We start from the raw sequence: 17,371 nt of genomic DNA, 5'->3' as shown, positions 1-17,371 counted from the left end.
TTTTTTTAACAAGTAGCTCGTCATATTTTGGAGCGTAAATCACACTCTATTAGCAGAAGGATTTAAAAACATATTTTTTATAAGTTCATGAACCAAAATATAATTTAAGGACCAGAAATAAGACAAAACTTAGTTCGAAGATCATTTAATCAAAGAATGTATAATTTAAGGATATAAATATATTTATTCTATATGGGGCATTATCGTGAGTTTATAATTTATTTGAGTTTTTATAAGTTCCATCATTCTCTTAAATTTTCAATTTGTATAAGTACACTTATTTACAGTTGACTCTCTAATAATTAATATATATACATAATGGATTAAAAATTTATTAATTATTAAAATTATAATTTATTGAATCTGTATATAAAAAATTATAAAAAGTACTCCCTCCGTCCCACTCTAATTGACAAAATAACTAAATTACAATAACCAATACAAACTAATAAATGACATAGAAAGTTACTTGTATACCCTTCTATTGATAATAGAGCTAATTAATGTTATTAGTATATTAGTCAAATTTTCATTAAATATTCACCATTTTTCCATAAAAGACATGACTTTAAATGAGGGTAAAGATGGAAAATTAAAGAAAAAAAATTATAGTTATGTTAGTTTTGTCAATTAGAATGGAACACCAAAAACTCCATATTTTGTCAATTAGAGTGGGACGGAGGGAGTATAAAGTATATTTGGAGTAGTATTAAAAAATTATAAACTATGCATGTTTTTTCAATTTAATCACAAACTTTAAAACGTCTCAATTGTATGAAAGAAGTTTTATTTTTTCTCAATTCGATACATGAGGTCATAATATGCTGATGTGATTTACAGAAATGATGTCCACCTTAATAAAGTTACACCAATGAATGAGTGGCTGGTCAACATATCTGTCTAATTGAGTAAAAATACAATTCTCTGTATACAATTGAGACGTTTTAAAGTTCGTGATTAAATTGAGAAAATATATATTATTTATGAATTTATTTAGAGCTAATATTATTTTTAATACTAAATGTTTGCGGGGTGTCAATTATATCCAAACCGTTCAAAATCGCCGGATTAGTCTATTTTGTGATATTTAGAATTTTTCGATTTAATTTGGTTTTTTGGTTTGGTTCAGTTATTGCTCAGACCTAAATAAAACTTTAAATAAATCAGCAATGCTACTGTTACTGCTTACTAGCCGTACAAATTAAGAACGGATAGGTTGCTTTCGTACGTTCTATGGCTAAAATAAGATCTCTGTTCCTTTTAATATTTATTTTCCAATTATAATTTTCCATTTTTTTTCTTCTGCATTAACTCATGAACAGAAAACACAGTCAAAATGGGACCCATCATATTTGAGAGCATCTCCTAGGGTTTGTCTAATTTATTTATCTTTTGAGGAAATAGGGTTCGTCTATTTTGATGAACATGATGATTATCATTATCACTTTTAAGTTTCCAAAACTCATAATTAGTGCTATCAATTCTCATAATATTTTCTCAGCTTTTTTTTTTAACTATATTTACTTATTTTAATAAATATCAATAAAACATACTCCTTCCGTCCTAAAATAATAGTCAACTTTCTTTATAAATCACAATTTAGAGTGTTTATTTTTCATATTGTCCTTATTTAAAGTGCATTATTTATTGCTATTAATCTATAGTCATAACATTTAGAAAAAATAAAGATAATTTTGTGAAAAGTTAGAGCATTAATTGTATTTCTTAAACTGTGTGAAAAAAGAAAAGTGAACTATTGTTTTGGGACGGAGGGAGTAGTTCGCTAATGGATTTAAAATAATATAAAAAATAGTTTTAGAATTTATTATCTATTAAAAATAGATAAAAGCTTTAAGACAATAAATATATAAAATTAATAGACTACTCTATTTGGACAGAAAAACATATTCTTTGGATGAATCGAATAAAAAATTATCCCAAAAAAAAATTAACATATTTAGTGTATACAGTCGACTTGGATTTGTTAATCTAAATTAGTAATTTGTATAAACAAATATTTATATAAATTTAAAAACTAATAAAATATTTTATAAATTTTATAAGATTATTTTTAAATTGATATACTTTAAATTTATGAATATTTAATTTTTATATTTATAAACACCAAATTGATATATTTGACTGAAGACATACATATACATATATGAAATACAAAATAGAAAAACTACAATAGTAAAAAAGTTCATTTTTTCCTGCTAAAAATGAGATCCTCTACATGAATATTAAGAATATAATTGATAAAATATTAGATTAGAAATTCTTCAAATTTTTTTGACTTGAAGACTAAATTCACGAATTTATACCATTTTTAAAAAAATAAATGGTGTTAAATAATTTAATTAAAAAATGGAGAGTTTTGGGGTTAGTTGCTCAAACAAGTTTAAATCGGATTAAATAAACCTGTGTCATAAGTTCAGGGGCGCTTTAACCCTTTGTTCGTTTTTTTTATACTTTACTTAAGGCCAAATGTCTTAAAAATGCCAAATTTTTCACAAAAATTTCACAAAAGTTATGACTTTTCAATTTTGTCGATTTTGGCCAAAAGCTGATTATTTGGTTTTACAAAAGTCCTGACCTTTCAATTTTGGTCAAAATGGATTATTTAGTTTCACAAAAGTCCTGACCTTTTAATATATGTGCATATGCCACGTAGCCGCCACATAGGCAAATTGAAATTAAATTGAAAGTTGGCTAATTGAAACCAAACAATATGTTTTTGGTCAAAATCGACAAAATTAAAAAGTCAGGATTTTTGTGAAATTTTTATGAAAATTTTGGCCTTTTTACGACATTTGGCCCAACGAAAGAAAGAGAGCATCGTAGCCGTCCATTCCCAGACATAAACCACAGATCGAATGAGAAACCCCCAATTTTCTTACAATTCAGCATTATCTTCACTCCACGTACAACTTACCTCATTCTTTCAGGAAAAACAAAAACAGGGCAACATTAACATAACACCAAAACCAAAGCCCCGCGAGAAACTCAGACACCATCTCTGCCATTCGTACCGGTCAACACAGCCAAACCCGTCTCTAAATCCTTCTGGGTACGTCCAATCTCTCAATATATTACAAAGATCTATATCAGATCTCTTTAATTTTTATCCTTTTAATCGCTGTAATTGTGTGTTTTATCTTAATTGCATTCTTAATTACTGTTTATAATCTGGGTGTTAATTGTTTGTTGTGTTTTAGGGGGATATTGGGTTTCAAGTGGGATCTGTGAATTTTTGTGTTGATGGAGAGGGAGCTGGTGGAGTTGTTTGAGGCGGCTAAAAAAGCTGCGGATGCCGCCGCTTGTGACGGTGTTGCTTCTAATGGACCGGAGGTTGTGCGGTGTGTTGATGCTTTGAAGCAGCTTAAGAGCTTTCCTGTTAACTATGATGTTTTGGTTTCTTCTCAGGTAATTTATGATTTATTTTAGGCTTTATTCTCATGTGGGACTCTTTAATTATGTTATGCATTAGACTGGGTTTGGTTAATGTTGTGAATTGGAGTTCTCAAAGAATGGAGTTAGGGTCTTTATATGTGGCTGTTAAAACAACTTAATTTGCAAAGTTTTTTCCATCTCGAAAAAGGCATCTCGAGAAAGGAATCTTTATGTTGCATTTGGGTATATATAGAATTAAATTCAATTACAAAGTAATTTTTCTGAGAAACTATCTAGAGACTAGTACAAGTTGGCATTGGACTAGTTCTGTATCTTACTGGCAACCTATTTACTTAGCTGAATATAATAGGCATTGTGAGAGTATCGTTCATATACCCGAGTTGATAATGTTTTGCATTATGCTAGGAATAGTTAATGCCGTTCAAGGATTTGAAGTAATGTGATGTTGAGTGAAGACAGATCTTCTGCTAAATTCATTGATAAGGTTGTAGTTTTCATTTAATTGAGCAAAAGACCTCAAATTACAATGATGAGACAATTTGTGTGTTCCAAATAGTTTTTTTGTAGGCTGATGAGATACTGTTGTTTTGAATTCTTGCTTCCCCTTGGAATGAATTTCTGTATGTGATGATATTTTTGGAAAAACAACAAGGTTAGATACAAACTTGAAGTAGCTAGATAGAACATGCCACTTAACCTCATAGATTAATTTATGATATCTCAAAATTTATTCAGTGTTTGATCATTTCCCTACTCAAGTTATGTTTTTGGCTCCTTGTGATTCTAATTGCTCTATTTTTAAAGAGTTATCAACCTCACTGCATTTTGAATATATTTTGTCAATGCCCATTTTCATATACTTGGTGTATTATCTCTGAGCCCTTCTCTTGATATTTCAGGTTGGGAAACGGCTTCGATCTCTAACAAAGCATCCCAGGGAGAAGATCCAATCTGTGGCCTCTGGCTTGTTAGAGCTGTGGAAAAAGATAATTATTGATGAGACCACTAGGAAGAAAAATGGCACAGTGGATAATACAAGTTCAGTGAAAGCCGAGGCTTCAAAGGTAGAGACTGTCAAAGTTGAGAAGGTTCAGAAAGCAAGCACTCTTAAAGTTGAAAAGATTGACCAGGCAGGGACTGTCAAGATTGAAAAGAAAACTGAGGTGAAAGTGCAGACCTCTTATTTGAAAAAACCTTCACAAGTCTCTCCTACTCCACCAAAGCTGACTTCCATGGTGAAATGCAATGATGCTGTACGCGATAAAATTCGTGAACTTCTTGTGGAGGCCTTGTCCAAAGTTGCCGAGGAGGCTGATGAGGACATGAAGGATAAACTAAGTGAACATGACCCAATTCGAGTTGCTGTGTCATTAGAATCTGTATTGTTTGAGAAGTTTGGTCGGTCAAATGGAGCCCAGAAGTTGAAGTACAGATCCATAATGTTCAACCTCAAGGACCGGAATAACCCAGATTTGAGGAGAAAAGTTCTTTTTGGAGAGGTGACACCAGAGAGGCTCACCGCAATGACCCCTGAAGAAATGGCAAGTAAACAAAGACAAGAGGAAAACAACAAAATTCATGAGAAAGCAATGTTTGAATGTGAGCGCGGCGGTCCACCAAAAGCCACAACTGACCAGTTTAAGTGTGGTCGTTGTGGTCAGCGCAAGTGCACATACTATCAGATGCAGACTAGGAGTGCAGATGAACCAATGACAACTTATGTAACATGTGTAAACTGCAACAACCGTTGGAAGTTCTGCTAATGTGGACTTGTCTCGGATTATGATTCCGAGGAAGTGGTATAGAGCTGGTTATGTGCAAAGCGCCACTTCATTCATAACGAATCACCATCAGTTGACATTGTCAGACATCTCGAAGAAAAATCTTCCATTCATATTTTATTTGGTGTATGGATATTTGTTTCCAGGTTTCTGGCGATGTCTTCTTATGTAGTAGGTACATTCTGGTCGGCTCGATTTATTTCTTTTTTTGATACCATTTCTGTTCTTCGGCGCCGTTTCTTGTAGCTTCTATATATGATGGATGTACAAGAAACGGGGAGTGTGTTCTGTGAAGACTCTGATTACAAGCCTTCCAGCTTCCTGTTGTGTTTTTGTTTTTCCTGAGCGACCATAGATCTAAATTTAAGAGTTAGAATAGGCAGAGTAGTCAGACAGGGGATGATGCTTACAATTTCATTTCCTTGCAACTCTCATATATCGAGAAGTTGATGATTTGCTTCCTTTTTCTAGTCTAGATTGTTCGTACTTTCAATTTTAATTTTAATTTTTTAATTTCTTTTCGTGGAATACTTTCGCATTGCATTCTTAATTAGTGTATATAAATGAATACTGTGAAGTTGGAATGGAGGATTGAAGGGTATATTACATTGTCATGTTGCATGAAAGTTCATCTAGTCTTACATTACAGTATTATGTTTTCTGTTCAGCATTTTGCATTTCAATGTTTTTGTTTCCGTGCAACATAGCTGAATGCCAGTCAGGCTGTTTCACTTGTACTTGAGAAATACTACTATACTATGTTATTACATGAGAATTCAGTTCTTTACTTGAAAAGTCTGGATTTTCTGCTTGAAGTTAACGGTTTTTGTTTCCCGGAATAGAGACTGATATTGTTAATTTTATTAAAGACAGGATTGTGATTTCTTTAGGGTTCAAATCTTAAGACTTTTTATATTCTGTGTGGCAAGAAAGTGTTCCCTGAACTATGCTAGCATATCAGTACAATCTCTGTTTTAACAGAATGAAAGTATACAACACAAAGTACCAGAAGCAATCCTAATAATGTATATTTAAATTGCATAGTATTTGCAGCAGCCATTTTAGAATTATGATATTGTACTGCTTTCCCCAATTCTACAATGGAATACTGTAGATATGGCGGAAAAGAACGGGAAAAAAAAAATCAAACAAATCATGGAACATTATTTCACAGCCACAAGGTGTGAAGAAATCGAATTTGAACCAGAACTCGAACTCAAACTCAAACACGGGCTGTGTAATCCAGCTCCTCCTATCACCAAATCCTCTGTATCCTCCTCGTCTTTCATCCCCTGCAAACAATAAAACCGCCCTTGTTCAAGCATTGCAGCCAGTAGAAACAAGCATAAGAAATCAGATTCGACATGCGAATAAATACGCAGAAGAAAATTACCTGCCAATGAACTTGAGCGGTCTTCTTCTCTTGTTCTTTCTCTCGCAGTGATCGAATCGGAGAAATTCTCTGAATAATTCACAAAAAATAAATCTATATCATTCCGCAATCACACGAGATTAATTAATAATCGAAATTCGAAAGTAACTAATTTACCATGGAACAAGAGGAGTGAAGTTCCTTTAATCGGAAGAGCCTATCAACTTCAATCTCAAACTTTTTCTGAATCTCACATCTATCCTCCATCTCCTTCATTTTCAACTCCAAAAAGTTTCTCCTCTCATTCAACAATTTCTCAGTCTTCTCCTTCTCAACTTTCAATCTGTCCACCTTCTTCCTCATCGCGCTCAGTTCTTCAGCCAGCGATGCATCCAACACTAAAGGCTCACCGATAATCTTCACCGGCGTAGTCGTCTTCGTTGGTTCACGGTAGAGGATTTGATGATTCTCCTTGTTGGATTCATTAGCTGATAAGATGTTATGATCTTGTGTTGGCTTTGGCTTTAGGATTTGAATCTCTGTTAGTGAGTTCTTGGGCTGAAGAGGTTTACGGCCGGATTTTGGCCGGTGAGTTGTGTTGTCTCCGGTGACTGGAGATTGGAGGTTCTGCATTTCTTTTGTTGTTTTGAGGATTGGAATTTGTGTTGGTGTTGTATTATTTATGTGTGAGATGAATTAAAAAAAAGTGAGAGAATAAAAAGAAGGGTGGGGTTTGAATTTGAATGGAGACGGCGCTAACGGCTACTAATTATATGTTTATATGTTTTTCTTTGTTGTTGTATAAAAAAGACAACAAAAGGCGCTCCAAAAAGCCTAGATCTCGGATTATTGTTATAAATTAGGCCAATTATCCCTCTTAATTTTTATACTTTTTCCCTAAATGTTACTATACAATTAAATGAAATTAATTAATTTACTTAATTTGAATCTTTCTTAATTTGAATTACTGACATGGCAACGAAAGGACGATGTGACGCAATATGTCAGATGCCATAAATAATTGATCATAATTTGCACTGAGATTTTGGAGCATAATCTGTTATTTTGTATTTTATTTTCATAAAGACATGTGTTCCTAAATTAGACTTTGATCTGCATAATCAACTTATAACATGATCAGTTATTTATGGCATTTGATTTGTCACGCCACATCGCTCTCCAGTCGTCATGTCAGCTATCGATTCTCGAATTTTTAAACAGTTACTCCCTCGTCCCATTTTAATTGACAAAATATGGAGCTTTTGGTGTCCCATTCTAATTGACAAAACTAACATAACTATAGTTTTATTCTTTAATTTTCCATCTTTACCCTCATTTAAAATCATGTCTTTTATGGAAAATGGTGAGTATTTAATGAAAATTTAACTAATTAGTTAGCTCCATTATCAATAGAAGGGTATATAAATAATTTTTTATGTCATTTATTAGCTTGTCTTGATTATTGAAATATAATTATTTGTCAATTAGAGTGGGACGGAGGGAGTACATAATTATAAAAAAAAAATAAAAGGTTGACAATTTTTAAAGGTAATAATAAAATTACATTTAGAGTAAAGACGATAATTTTATAAGTAATTATTAACGCTGCCAAAAAATTTAATTTACACTTGAAAATGTAATAGATATGCAATATATAATTATGGACATATATGAAAATAATCATTTAGAACAATAATCTATTGCTTCCGCTGTCCTATTCTAATTGGTAATTTAACTGGATGTCTGGTCTTAATTGACAATTTTCATTTATATTATATTTTTAATTAGATTCTTTCATTTTTATCCTCTTTTATAATTAGTTTTAAATGAATTTTTTTAAATAGTGTATGAAACATTTAATGTGACAAGATAATATAGAAGTAAAATTACCGACTATATTTAATGGACTATCTTAAATAATGTGCTCACGAAATTTTTTTAGTCCACCATACCATCCATAGACCGAACCATCTCTTTAAAACACATCATTAAATGTGTAAAATTTTTGGCAGATAAAATTGCATTAATACCGTCATTTTGGTAATATGTTTTAAAATAATTGGCTCAGTTTTGGATGACGTGATGGACTGAATCTACTTAAAAAATTCTCACGGATGGCACGGAGAGAGTAGTTCCTACTCGACCATTTAATCTTAGATCTGTCAAATAAAACACATAAATTAATGTTATTTCGATTTCATGTACAAAGTCTATTATCAATTTTTAAGCCGGATACTTTTAAGAATTCGTATATTGATCATATGAATTTTAAGTGTTTGAGATTGAGGTACATAATTAAAAGGTCAATAAACATGCATACTGATTTTTATAATAATTGATTAAAATGTGTAATTTCATGGGACAAAATGATATTTAAAATGAAATTCAAAGAATTAATTCATATTTTCTGCCTTATTAGTGAATTGTTTTTACCTTATGGGCTGAAACTCTATGTAAAATTGGTAATTGTAATCTTCAATTTTCAGTATTAGTTATTAAAAAATATATACATTGTTTGTTTCCCCAGAAAAAAATCATAAAGAAACCAAGATTATCAACATGATTACCTAAATGGTAAATATAGAGAAGTAATTTTTCTTTGCTAAGAGATTGAGCAGTACCAGAATCCATAATATCATAAGTAATCCATTGGAAGCTCCCAATCAATATCAGATTCTTGCATTTTGGGATGAGCTCTCGGAGAGCGAGAACTTCTCCTCGTACTCCGATTACGTTCAGATCTAACAGTATCTTCACTTTCAGAATATTCTTCAATTTCACCTGTCCCCACATTCTGTGCACCCCAGAAACCCTAATGCCGGAATTAAAGCATATTTAGAGACTGGTATAATCACCAGCATAAAATAAACGAAACAAGTTCATTTCTTAGTGGCACGCCCCTTAGCAGAAATAATACAACTACCAATTATTCAAGATCAGACATTGGTAGGCCGTAAAAAAAGGTAAAACATCAGAAACCTACTAAGAAGCAAGGACAAAAATTCACTAATAAGCATGAGGGTAAAGCAGAAAACTTATGTTTGAGCATGTGTACACATCTCTAAAGTGACTAGAGCCTCTCTAGTAGATAATTTCTAATAGTAACCCCGGAAAAATGTTCGGCATGGTTAAATAATCGTAAACAGGGGATTTCGTGACATATGAGATATATCATAGCATCAAAAGACACCAACAAAATCCACATAAAATTACCTTTGTTAACCTATGTATTCGTGATGCTGCAGCTTCATGCACAATCACGGTGTCTGGTAAAACATCAAGGACATCCTCAATTGGTAAAGCATAGGTGCTCACCTGAATTTGAGAAAAGAATATCGACCAGGTAGCTCTTTGTGAAGAAAAAATATACTGATAGCATATAATTCTATAAGATAATAGTTGCATAAGTACAGCCATACTTTATAATATGGCAAAGAGTGAACAGCATATCTAGAATCACAATCAGAATTTCCAGTATCAACTCTATGAACAAACAAAAGACTAACCAAGCTAGATGGAATGATGGAAATCCCAAATGAATCAAGCTCGAGCAATTCCACAGCCCCTGAATTAACATTGAAAGAGTATCCCCGAACCTATACAATTACATGGATAACGAATATTTTATTTCCAATAAATTCATACACAAGCAGGGGATCAATAAACGCAACGTTAACTCACCTTCCCAATGTATCGCCGACCTGGTGTCACGACACTGTATCCTACCTAACATGCATCACAAATTAAGCTCCCATAAGTAAATCGCCAACTAGTGATATACACAATTGGAACATACCAAGTTGATATATAGAAACCAAAAGGTCCAGTTCTAGCAAAAGAAGGACTTCTCTTTTTCAGTTAGTTCCTCATAATTATAGACACACACAACAAACTCAAAATTGAACATACAATTTAGCAGGGATAATTACCAACGTTTCAAGGCCAATCATTTTTACTTCATTCTCAAGCACAGTCTCATCCTCAACTAGTAAAACATCACCAACCTGCAAACAATAATTCTTTCCTCCTTGAGAGACTGATGACTAGACCTTAATGCACTGATAATAAAAGAAAATAACCTTCACATAATATGCTAAATAGGTGACATTGTCAGCTACTATGTAGTACAGACACGGATAAACGGTGTTAGTTTAAGGTTTCCTACGTTAAAAACAAAGTTTCGCACACGTTAGTGAAACGGAAAAGGTTGATTGAATGAAGTATATGTGCCACTTATCACAGTAATGTCACAAGGATAAGGTGATAGATTGATCATGAGAGCTAAACAGTTTCCAAACTAAGCTCTTTTGTATACAAAATATATTCATAATCTGCATAAAAAATAAACTATTACCCGTGTGACATCCTCAAGAAGCAACCTTTCAGATTCTCCGGAAAGCAAACTTGGCCTCACATCTACAACCAATACCATCCACTGAACATAAAACAAAAACAAAATAGTTTAAGTTCTAACTTTCATATCAATGCTTAACAACTTCAGTTTTCAACAAAAGAATTGAACAACAAAATATAAAATTGAAATCTTTGATCAACTTACAGAAGCAGTATCTACCCAAATCTGTGAAACAAAACCCAAACTAACAGCAGACTGAATACTGATAACTTGTTTTGCCAACAAATTTGATCTCCTTATCATTTGTTTACCTCTTCTCAGTCTCATTCTCCCATTTACCTCTCCACGTTCCTCAATTTCTTTCCTTTCCCCAACACAAACCAAATCTTCCTCTTCTACTTTTTCATTGACTCCAAGAATATCCAAATCAGTGGAATCAATTTCTTTGTCACTTTGAATTCTTGATTCAAATTTCAAATTCTCATCTTCTTTGTCTTTAAACCCTAATTCACTGTAAAACTCGCGGGAATTCCTTCTGGCTCTTGTGGTTACTATCAACTTTAACCTGTCATTTCTTGCACTTGAAAGAAGGGTGATGGTACGACATCGTTTTGATGTGGTTAAGTCTGGTTTTTGAAGTTGGATCGTAGAGAGAGACAGAGGAGCAGGGGTGATGCAATCACACATGGCGGGGAAGGGGAAGAGATGCCCAGATAAAATTTGGGGATGTTTGTAAATTGTTGAAACCAACAGAAAAATTGGCTTCTCTATGATGATTTTTGTTTATATCTTTCACGGTCACTGATTATTTTACGGTTGAGTAGAGTAACAGTGTTAAAGAAGTTATCATGGCTAGTCCAACGGTAATAAAGTGTTCCGCATTGTAAAAATGCGGAACGTGCGCTATAAAAAGTACCTTTCCCCACACTCAGTTATACAGAAGAAATTATAGTAAACACAGTAGATTTATAGAGAAAGGATTTGAAAGGAAAAAATAGCAAGTTTGAGAGAAAAAAGATAACGTATTTTTCGGAGTTAAACGAAAAAAAGTTGCGAAGTGTTATATTTCGAAGCTAAACTGGTCTATTTGCGAGGTGTTACATTTTCTGTCTGATACTAATTGTTTGCGAGGAGTAGGTGAGTCCGTTTATTTTTTTGTTATTACTTTAAATAATTTTATTGTTGGTAAATATTAGAAATCATTATAATTTAGAGGTATGTTAGACTTTAATTATAGTTTAGAAAAATAATTGTGGTATTTTTGTTGAAAATTGAATAGTTTATTCATTTAATTTTTTTAATAATTTTATTTTAGGAAAATGTTAAGACTACTATAGTTTATCGAAATATTATATTTTGTTAAACTTTTAAATTCTTAATATAAATTGTTATTTCATTTAATTATACTAGGGTATGTTTAATTTTTTTTTTAAAAATATTTAATAAAAATTATTAGAAATAAAATAACAGTAATTCGAATTGATAAAAAAACTACAAATTTAAGAATCGCATATATAACGGTGACATATTTGTTTTTTATTCTCTAGCAATGACGACCGCAAGCCTATCTTTTCTGATATGGTGTGATGGCCGTATGGTAAATTCTCCGTGTGGAGTAGAATATCATGGTGGTCGTCGGGTTAATATGGCACTTAGTGAGAGAATGAATTTCGAAGAATTAAAAAATATATGTAGAAGGGCAGTTTTTACAGACTTCGAAGTAGAAATTACAAAAATCTACTTACGGCTTCCAAGAATCGAAGGGGGTGTAATACGTTCATACTCGTTGTTTTCTGTGGAGAATAATGAGCACTTGTTTGGAATTTTGAACGAGGCTATGAGATTTCCGGAACTAGATGTTCTGGAATTGTACGTGGAGTACGAGACTGTGGTTCGTAATGAGATTTTACTGGATCAGTTGGTTTTAAGTAATTCTAGTGGGTCGGAGAGGAGTAGTGATGAAGAGGAAGAAGAGGATTTTTATGACAGCGACGAAGAGGATGTTGGGGAAGATTTGGGAGAAGATACACAATATCAGTCGCAAATCCCTGAGCACGTTAGACTGGTGGATATTTTCAACTTTGACGTTGCCCCAGAGGTTGATGAAAACATTGTGTGGAATCCTGGGATGGAGTTCCAAGAAGGGATGATCTTCCCAAATCGTGATGTTGTTCAAGCTTGTGCGACTACTTATTCAGTCGCTGTGGGAAGGGAGCACAAGAGTCATCGGACTACCAACTCGACAACAATATTGGTTTGTAAGCACAACGAAATCTGCAATTGGTGGTTGCGTGCTACACTGCTGCAAATAAATCATACGTGGACGTTGACAAAATATAACGGGCCACACACGTGCAATCAGCTGTTACCTGACCCTAACCATCAGAATTTTGGGGCTGGTCCAATTGCAAAATATATCAGGACTGAAGTAATGGAGCAGCGTGATATACGGATTAAGACCCTTATTGCTGGAATTTGGCAAACATATGGAGTGAGGCCTTCGTATGAAAGAACTTGGAATGCGAAAGAGAAGGCAATCGCTGCTGTTTACGGGGGCTGGTATGATTCATTCGCTATGGTTCAAAAGTTCATGAACGAGATGGCTCATGTCAATCCTGGATCATTCTGGGATGCAGAAGGTATAAACAAATTCTAAACTATTATGTGGTTTTGTATACAATTAGTAAACTATATACTAACTCTAATAATATACAACTTGTGATACATAGGCACTGAGGTGTACGTTGACGAGATGCTTCAGCCGAATGTCGTAACGTTCATCAGAATGTTTTGGACTTTTTATCCGACAATCGAAGGGTTTCCGTTCTGCAAGCCTGTTCTGTTTGTCAACGGTACTCATTTGTATGGCAAATACAAAATGACCATGTTGATCGCGTCGGCAATAGATGGGAACAATCACATAATGCCACTAGCATTTGCACTTGTTGAATCTGAAAGTGCTGACAGTTACGAGTACTTTTTTGAGCATTTGCGTGAGCAAGTGATTCGCGATAGGAAGGTGGCCATTATATCTGATAGACATGCTGGAATATTATCGGTTTTGAACCGTCCGGAATGGGCCGGTGTCGCTCACAAGTTCTGCATCAGACATTTTTGTAGTAATTTTCAGACCAAGTTTAGGAACAAGAGTTTGAAAAAGCTGGCAGAGAAAGCAGGTAATGTTTTTAACGATTACAATGATGTTGAAAAAATAGGTTATTATTGTGCGTTAACATTATGTTTACACTTATGTTTAGGCCGAGCATATCAGAAGAAGAAATACACTCATTTCATGGAAATCATGAAGATTAAAAGTCCAGAAGGGTATGCATGGCTAACTAATCCAGCGAAGCGGTCGAAAGAAAAGTGGACTAGGGTGTATGACAAAAAGGGACAACGGCATAATGTGATGACAACTAACTATGCCGAGTCTGTTAATGCGACCCTGAAGAATATAAAGGGACTTCCAATCACAGCAATGATTGAGGGAATTTTTGATAAGCTGGTCGATATGTTCGACAAGCGTTGGAAGACGTATGAGTCATTGATTGGTTCCAACGTTCACTACACTCCAGTATGCATCCAGCTATTGAAAAAGAGGGGGGACAAGGCCCGTTTCCATGTCAGTCAGACATACGACCGTACTACGATGACTTGTAAAGTGGAAACTAGGAAGAACCACACGAGTGGAAGAGGAGAAAATACCCATACGGTAAACCTTCAACAAAAGAAATGCACCTGTGGTAAATTCCAGCAGTTTAAGTTGCCCTGCTCTCATGCTATGGCCGTGTGTGCGAAGGAGAAGCTGAACCCTCATGACTTTGTGCATTGGCATTATCAGACAAAGTTTGCTGTACAATGCTGGAACACCCCATTTAAGCCATTACGTGACCGTACATACTGGGGAGAGTCCGGCGAACCGCACTTCATTCCAGACCCTGCCTGGCTTAGAAAAAGGGGGTGACCGGTCAATCATCGCTTCAAGAACGAGATGAATCAGCAATACATGGAAGATCAGAGTCCTAACTAGTGTAGTAGGTGTTATAACAGGGGCCACAATGCCCAACTTTATGCCAATCCAATTAGAAACCAAAATGATTAGAATCCACTATATTGTGTAATAAATTGGAATTGATTTTGTCTGTTATTGTAATTTTTTATAATTGCAACGCTTGAATGAAATTTTAATTATTAAGTTTGAAATCAGTTTGTTTATAATTAAATTTGCATTATGTTTATGGCGTGGGATTCATACGGCTTGTGTCAAAAATATAGAGGTGTGGGATAAATTTAAAGGAGGTATTTCTGTTCGCTTAGGCAATAGAGACAACATAAATTTATGGAATGATATCTGGGTAGGAGATCAGACTCTTTCTTCCTTATATCCAAGGTTGTATCAAATTGCAATGGATAAAAATGCTTCGGTTCGGCATAATTTTAATTCTGCTCATTTTAGCTACTGCTTGAACTGGAACCGTAGCCTTCAAGTTGGAGATCAAGAGCTTCTCGACAGTCTTCAAGTCCAGCTTCGTGATCATTCGCATAGGCCTGAAGTTATTGATGCTGTGTGTTGGGAAAGAACTGATGGATTCACTCCAGCGGGTTTTAGAAGACTGTTGCAATCTTCATGTGATGTTTAGGCCGCCATTAACAGTGAAGGGAGCTGCTGTTTATTCCTTTTCTCAGTTATGTAAACTCAAGCTTCCGCCTCAGATCAACTTTTTCTTTTGGTTGCTGGCGAGGGGTAGAATTTCATCGAAAATTTCTTCAGCGCACAGAGGCATTATTACTCGTGAGAATACAGGTTGCTCCTTATGCATGGTTGATGAAACTAATCTTCATATTTTCATGCACTGTCATTATGCATGGAAAGTTTGGAGTAAGTTTTTTAGCATGTGCAACATTAGTTCAACATTACCGAATTCTTTGATTGAGTTTTTCATGTTCCGAGATTCGCTCTCGGATTGGAAGCATCGTGTTCTATGGAGGACAATTTGGTTTTATTGTATATGGGATTTGTGGAAGGCAAGAAATAGAAGGGGCTTTAACGATGAGTTTCTTGAGGCGAACTCTGTGGTTTTCATGTCGATTTGCAAGACGTTAGAATTTTACAAAGTCAAATAAAAGATTTATCTATTCCGAGAATGATGTTTTTCACAACTTACAATTTTTTTTGTACATGACTGATCTCTTTTGCCTTTTATAAGGCTTTTGCCAATCACGACTTTGTGATTGTGCTAATAAATTTATCATTTATCTAAAAAATATATTTTAAAAGAATAAAAAATGAAAAATAATTTTTATTTTTAAATAACACTAAAAATAGAATAGAATAACAACTCTATAAATGAAAGAGAGCAATAAAAAGAGAAACTTTATGCATAGTTTTTGAGGTGGATCATTTAGTTTATACGCTTGGTCTTTTATTGTCACTACAAGAAATACTAGAATTAGAATCAAATATTTTGCTGCTAATAATGCTAAAATTGTTACTATTAACATATAACAAAAAATAAATTGACATGTTACTGCTAATAAAACGTTTTTTAAATAATTGGTAACGAAATTTGTTGTAAAATACTGCTATAGTTTAACTAATGGCAGCAACTTTCAAAATTATTACTGCAGAATATCTTTAACAGCAAAAAAAAATTAACTGCAAAAGTATTTGTTGCCAAATACATAATTTTTTGTAAGTGTGAAACTTAAAATACTATTACAGTGTTGCAAACATAAAAAAAGAACCAGCTTGAGTGTCCTCTCTCTTGAGTTTCATTTCTCTCATCTGAAATACACAACTCTCATCATTCTTCATCAATTCAAAGTTTGTTCTTTTTTTTTCTTCATCTGTCACTTCTTTTGTTTAACTTGTATGTTTTTAGGTTGAGATTTTGCTGGTAATTTATCACTTTGTTCTTTTTTTAAATTTTAGGTTGCTGTTATATTTTTTTTTTTTAGAAATGCTGTTATAAGTTAGAGTTTGTTGTTTCAGCAAGTTAGCCTAGTATCAGCAGACTTAGACTGTTTTTTTTATTAAAATATAAATTTCAGCAGACTGCATTAGATTATTAACTCTTAATAAGGGTTTGTTGTTTCAGCAAGTTAGCCTAATATAAGTCTTTTAATTTAACCACCCCCGCCCCCCGCCTTATTATTAACTCTTAATAAGGGTTTGTTGTTTCAGCAAGTTAGCCTAATATGAATTTGTTTTTTTTATTTAGTTGCTAAATGAAATAGTTATAAGATTTGATTTGTTAAAAAAATTATATCAAATGCAGGTTATGCATGAAAATCAAAAAGTGAGTTTTACTTGCAATGGAATCATGGGTGAATTCACAGTGTTCCGAGTGATTTCGGCATCGAATAGAGCTTGTGCTGTTCGTAGGATGCTAACCGAAAACTCAATCTTACATCTTCGGAGTGTAAATGAAAATCTCAAGATAATATTTT

General features: G+C 33.6%; 5 protein-coding genes across 7 annotated transcripts; 3 read left to right on the top strand and 2 right to left on the bottom strand.

The window, feature by feature from the left end:
* Window positions 1–2,888: 2,888 nt before the first annotated feature.
* On the top strand, window positions 2,889–5,725 carry LOC126664239 (transcription elongation factor TFIIS). The gene is made up of 3 exons (XM_050356523.2): window positions 2,889–3,070; window positions 3,219–3,426; window positions 4,314–5,725. The coding sequence occupies exons 2-3, from the start codon at window positions 3,262–3,264 to the stop codon at window positions 5,175–5,177; spliced, it is 1,029 nt and encodes a 342-aa protein (XP_050212480.1). The 5' UTR covers window positions 2,889–3,070; window positions 3,219–3,261; the 3' UTR covers window positions 5,178–5,725.
* Window positions 5,726–6,198: 473 nt separating this feature from the next.
* Window positions 6,199–7,498, bottom strand: LOC126664240 (uncharacterized). Its single transcript, XM_050356524.2, has 3 exons — window positions 6,745–7,498; window positions 6,589–6,657; window positions 6,199–6,487 (listed from the first exon to the last, which is right to left on the bottom strand). The coding sequence occupies exons 1-3, from the start codon at window positions 7,198–7,200 to the stop codon at window positions 6,359–6,361; spliced, it is 654 nt and encodes a 217-aa protein (XP_050212481.1). The 5' UTR covers window positions 7,201–7,498; the 3' UTR covers window positions 6,199–6,358.
* Window positions 7,499–8,461: 963 nt separating this feature from the next.
* On the bottom strand, window positions 8,462–11,759 carry LOC126664728 (uncharacterized). 3 transcript variants are annotated; one of them, XM_050357254.2, is made up of 8 exons: window positions 11,126–11,756; window positions 10,922–11,002; window positions 10,497–10,571; window positions 10,249–10,293; window positions 10,074–10,163; window positions 9,781–9,882; window positions 9,189–9,379; window positions 8,462–8,726 (listed from the first exon to the last, which is right to left on the bottom strand). In XM_050357254.2, the coding sequence occupies exons 1-7, from the start codon at window positions 11,606–11,608 to the stop codon at window positions 9,203–9,205; spliced, it is 1,053 nt and encodes a 350-aa protein (XP_050213211.1). In that variant the 5' UTR covers window positions 11,609–11,756; the 3' UTR covers window positions 8,462–8,726; window positions 9,189–9,202. The 3 variants fall into 3 exon arrangements, with proteins under 3 accessions (XP_050213211.1, XP_050213210.1, XP_050213212.1); XM_050357253.2 differs by lacking the exon at window positions 8,462–8,726 and having other exon boundaries at window positions 9,020–9,379; XM_050357255.2 differs by lacking the exons at window positions 8,462–8,726; window positions 10,497–10,571 and having other exon boundaries at window positions 9,020–9,379; window positions 11,126–11,759.
* A 112-nt stretch (window positions 11,760–11,871) lies between these two features.
* Window positions 11,872–15,124, top strand: LOC126664727 (uncharacterized). The gene is made up of 4 exons (XM_050357252.2): window positions 11,872–12,058; window positions 12,469–13,560; window positions 13,651–14,097; window positions 14,179–15,124. Exons 2-4 carry the CDS (start codon window positions 12,471–12,473, stop codon window positions 14,883–14,885), a joined length of 2,244 nt encoding a protein of 747 aa, XP_050213209.1. The 5' UTR covers window positions 11,872–12,058; window positions 12,469–12,470; the 3' UTR covers window positions 14,886–15,124.
* On the top strand, window positions 14,980–16,153 carry LOC126682983 (uncharacterized). The gene is made up of 4 exons (XM_050378827.1): window positions 14,980–15,038; window positions 15,129–15,523; window positions 15,576–16,020; window positions 16,129–16,153. Exons 1-4 carry the CDS (start codon window positions 14,980–14,982, stop codon window positions 16,151–16,153), a joined length of 924 nt encoding a protein of 307 aa, XP_050234784.1.
* The last annotated feature ends 1,218 nt before the right edge of the window (window positions 16,154–17,371 follow it).

Source organism: Mercurialis annua, linkage group LG1-X (genome assembly GCF_937616625.2).
Source record: "Mercurialis annua linkage group LG1-X, ddMerAnnu1.2, whole genome shotgun sequence".
Lineage (NCBI taxonomy): Eukaryota > Viridiplantae > Streptophyta > Magnoliopsida > Malpighiales > Euphorbiaceae > Mercurialis > Mercurialis annua.
This window is presented reverse-complemented; position numbering and strand designations above follow the sequence as displayed.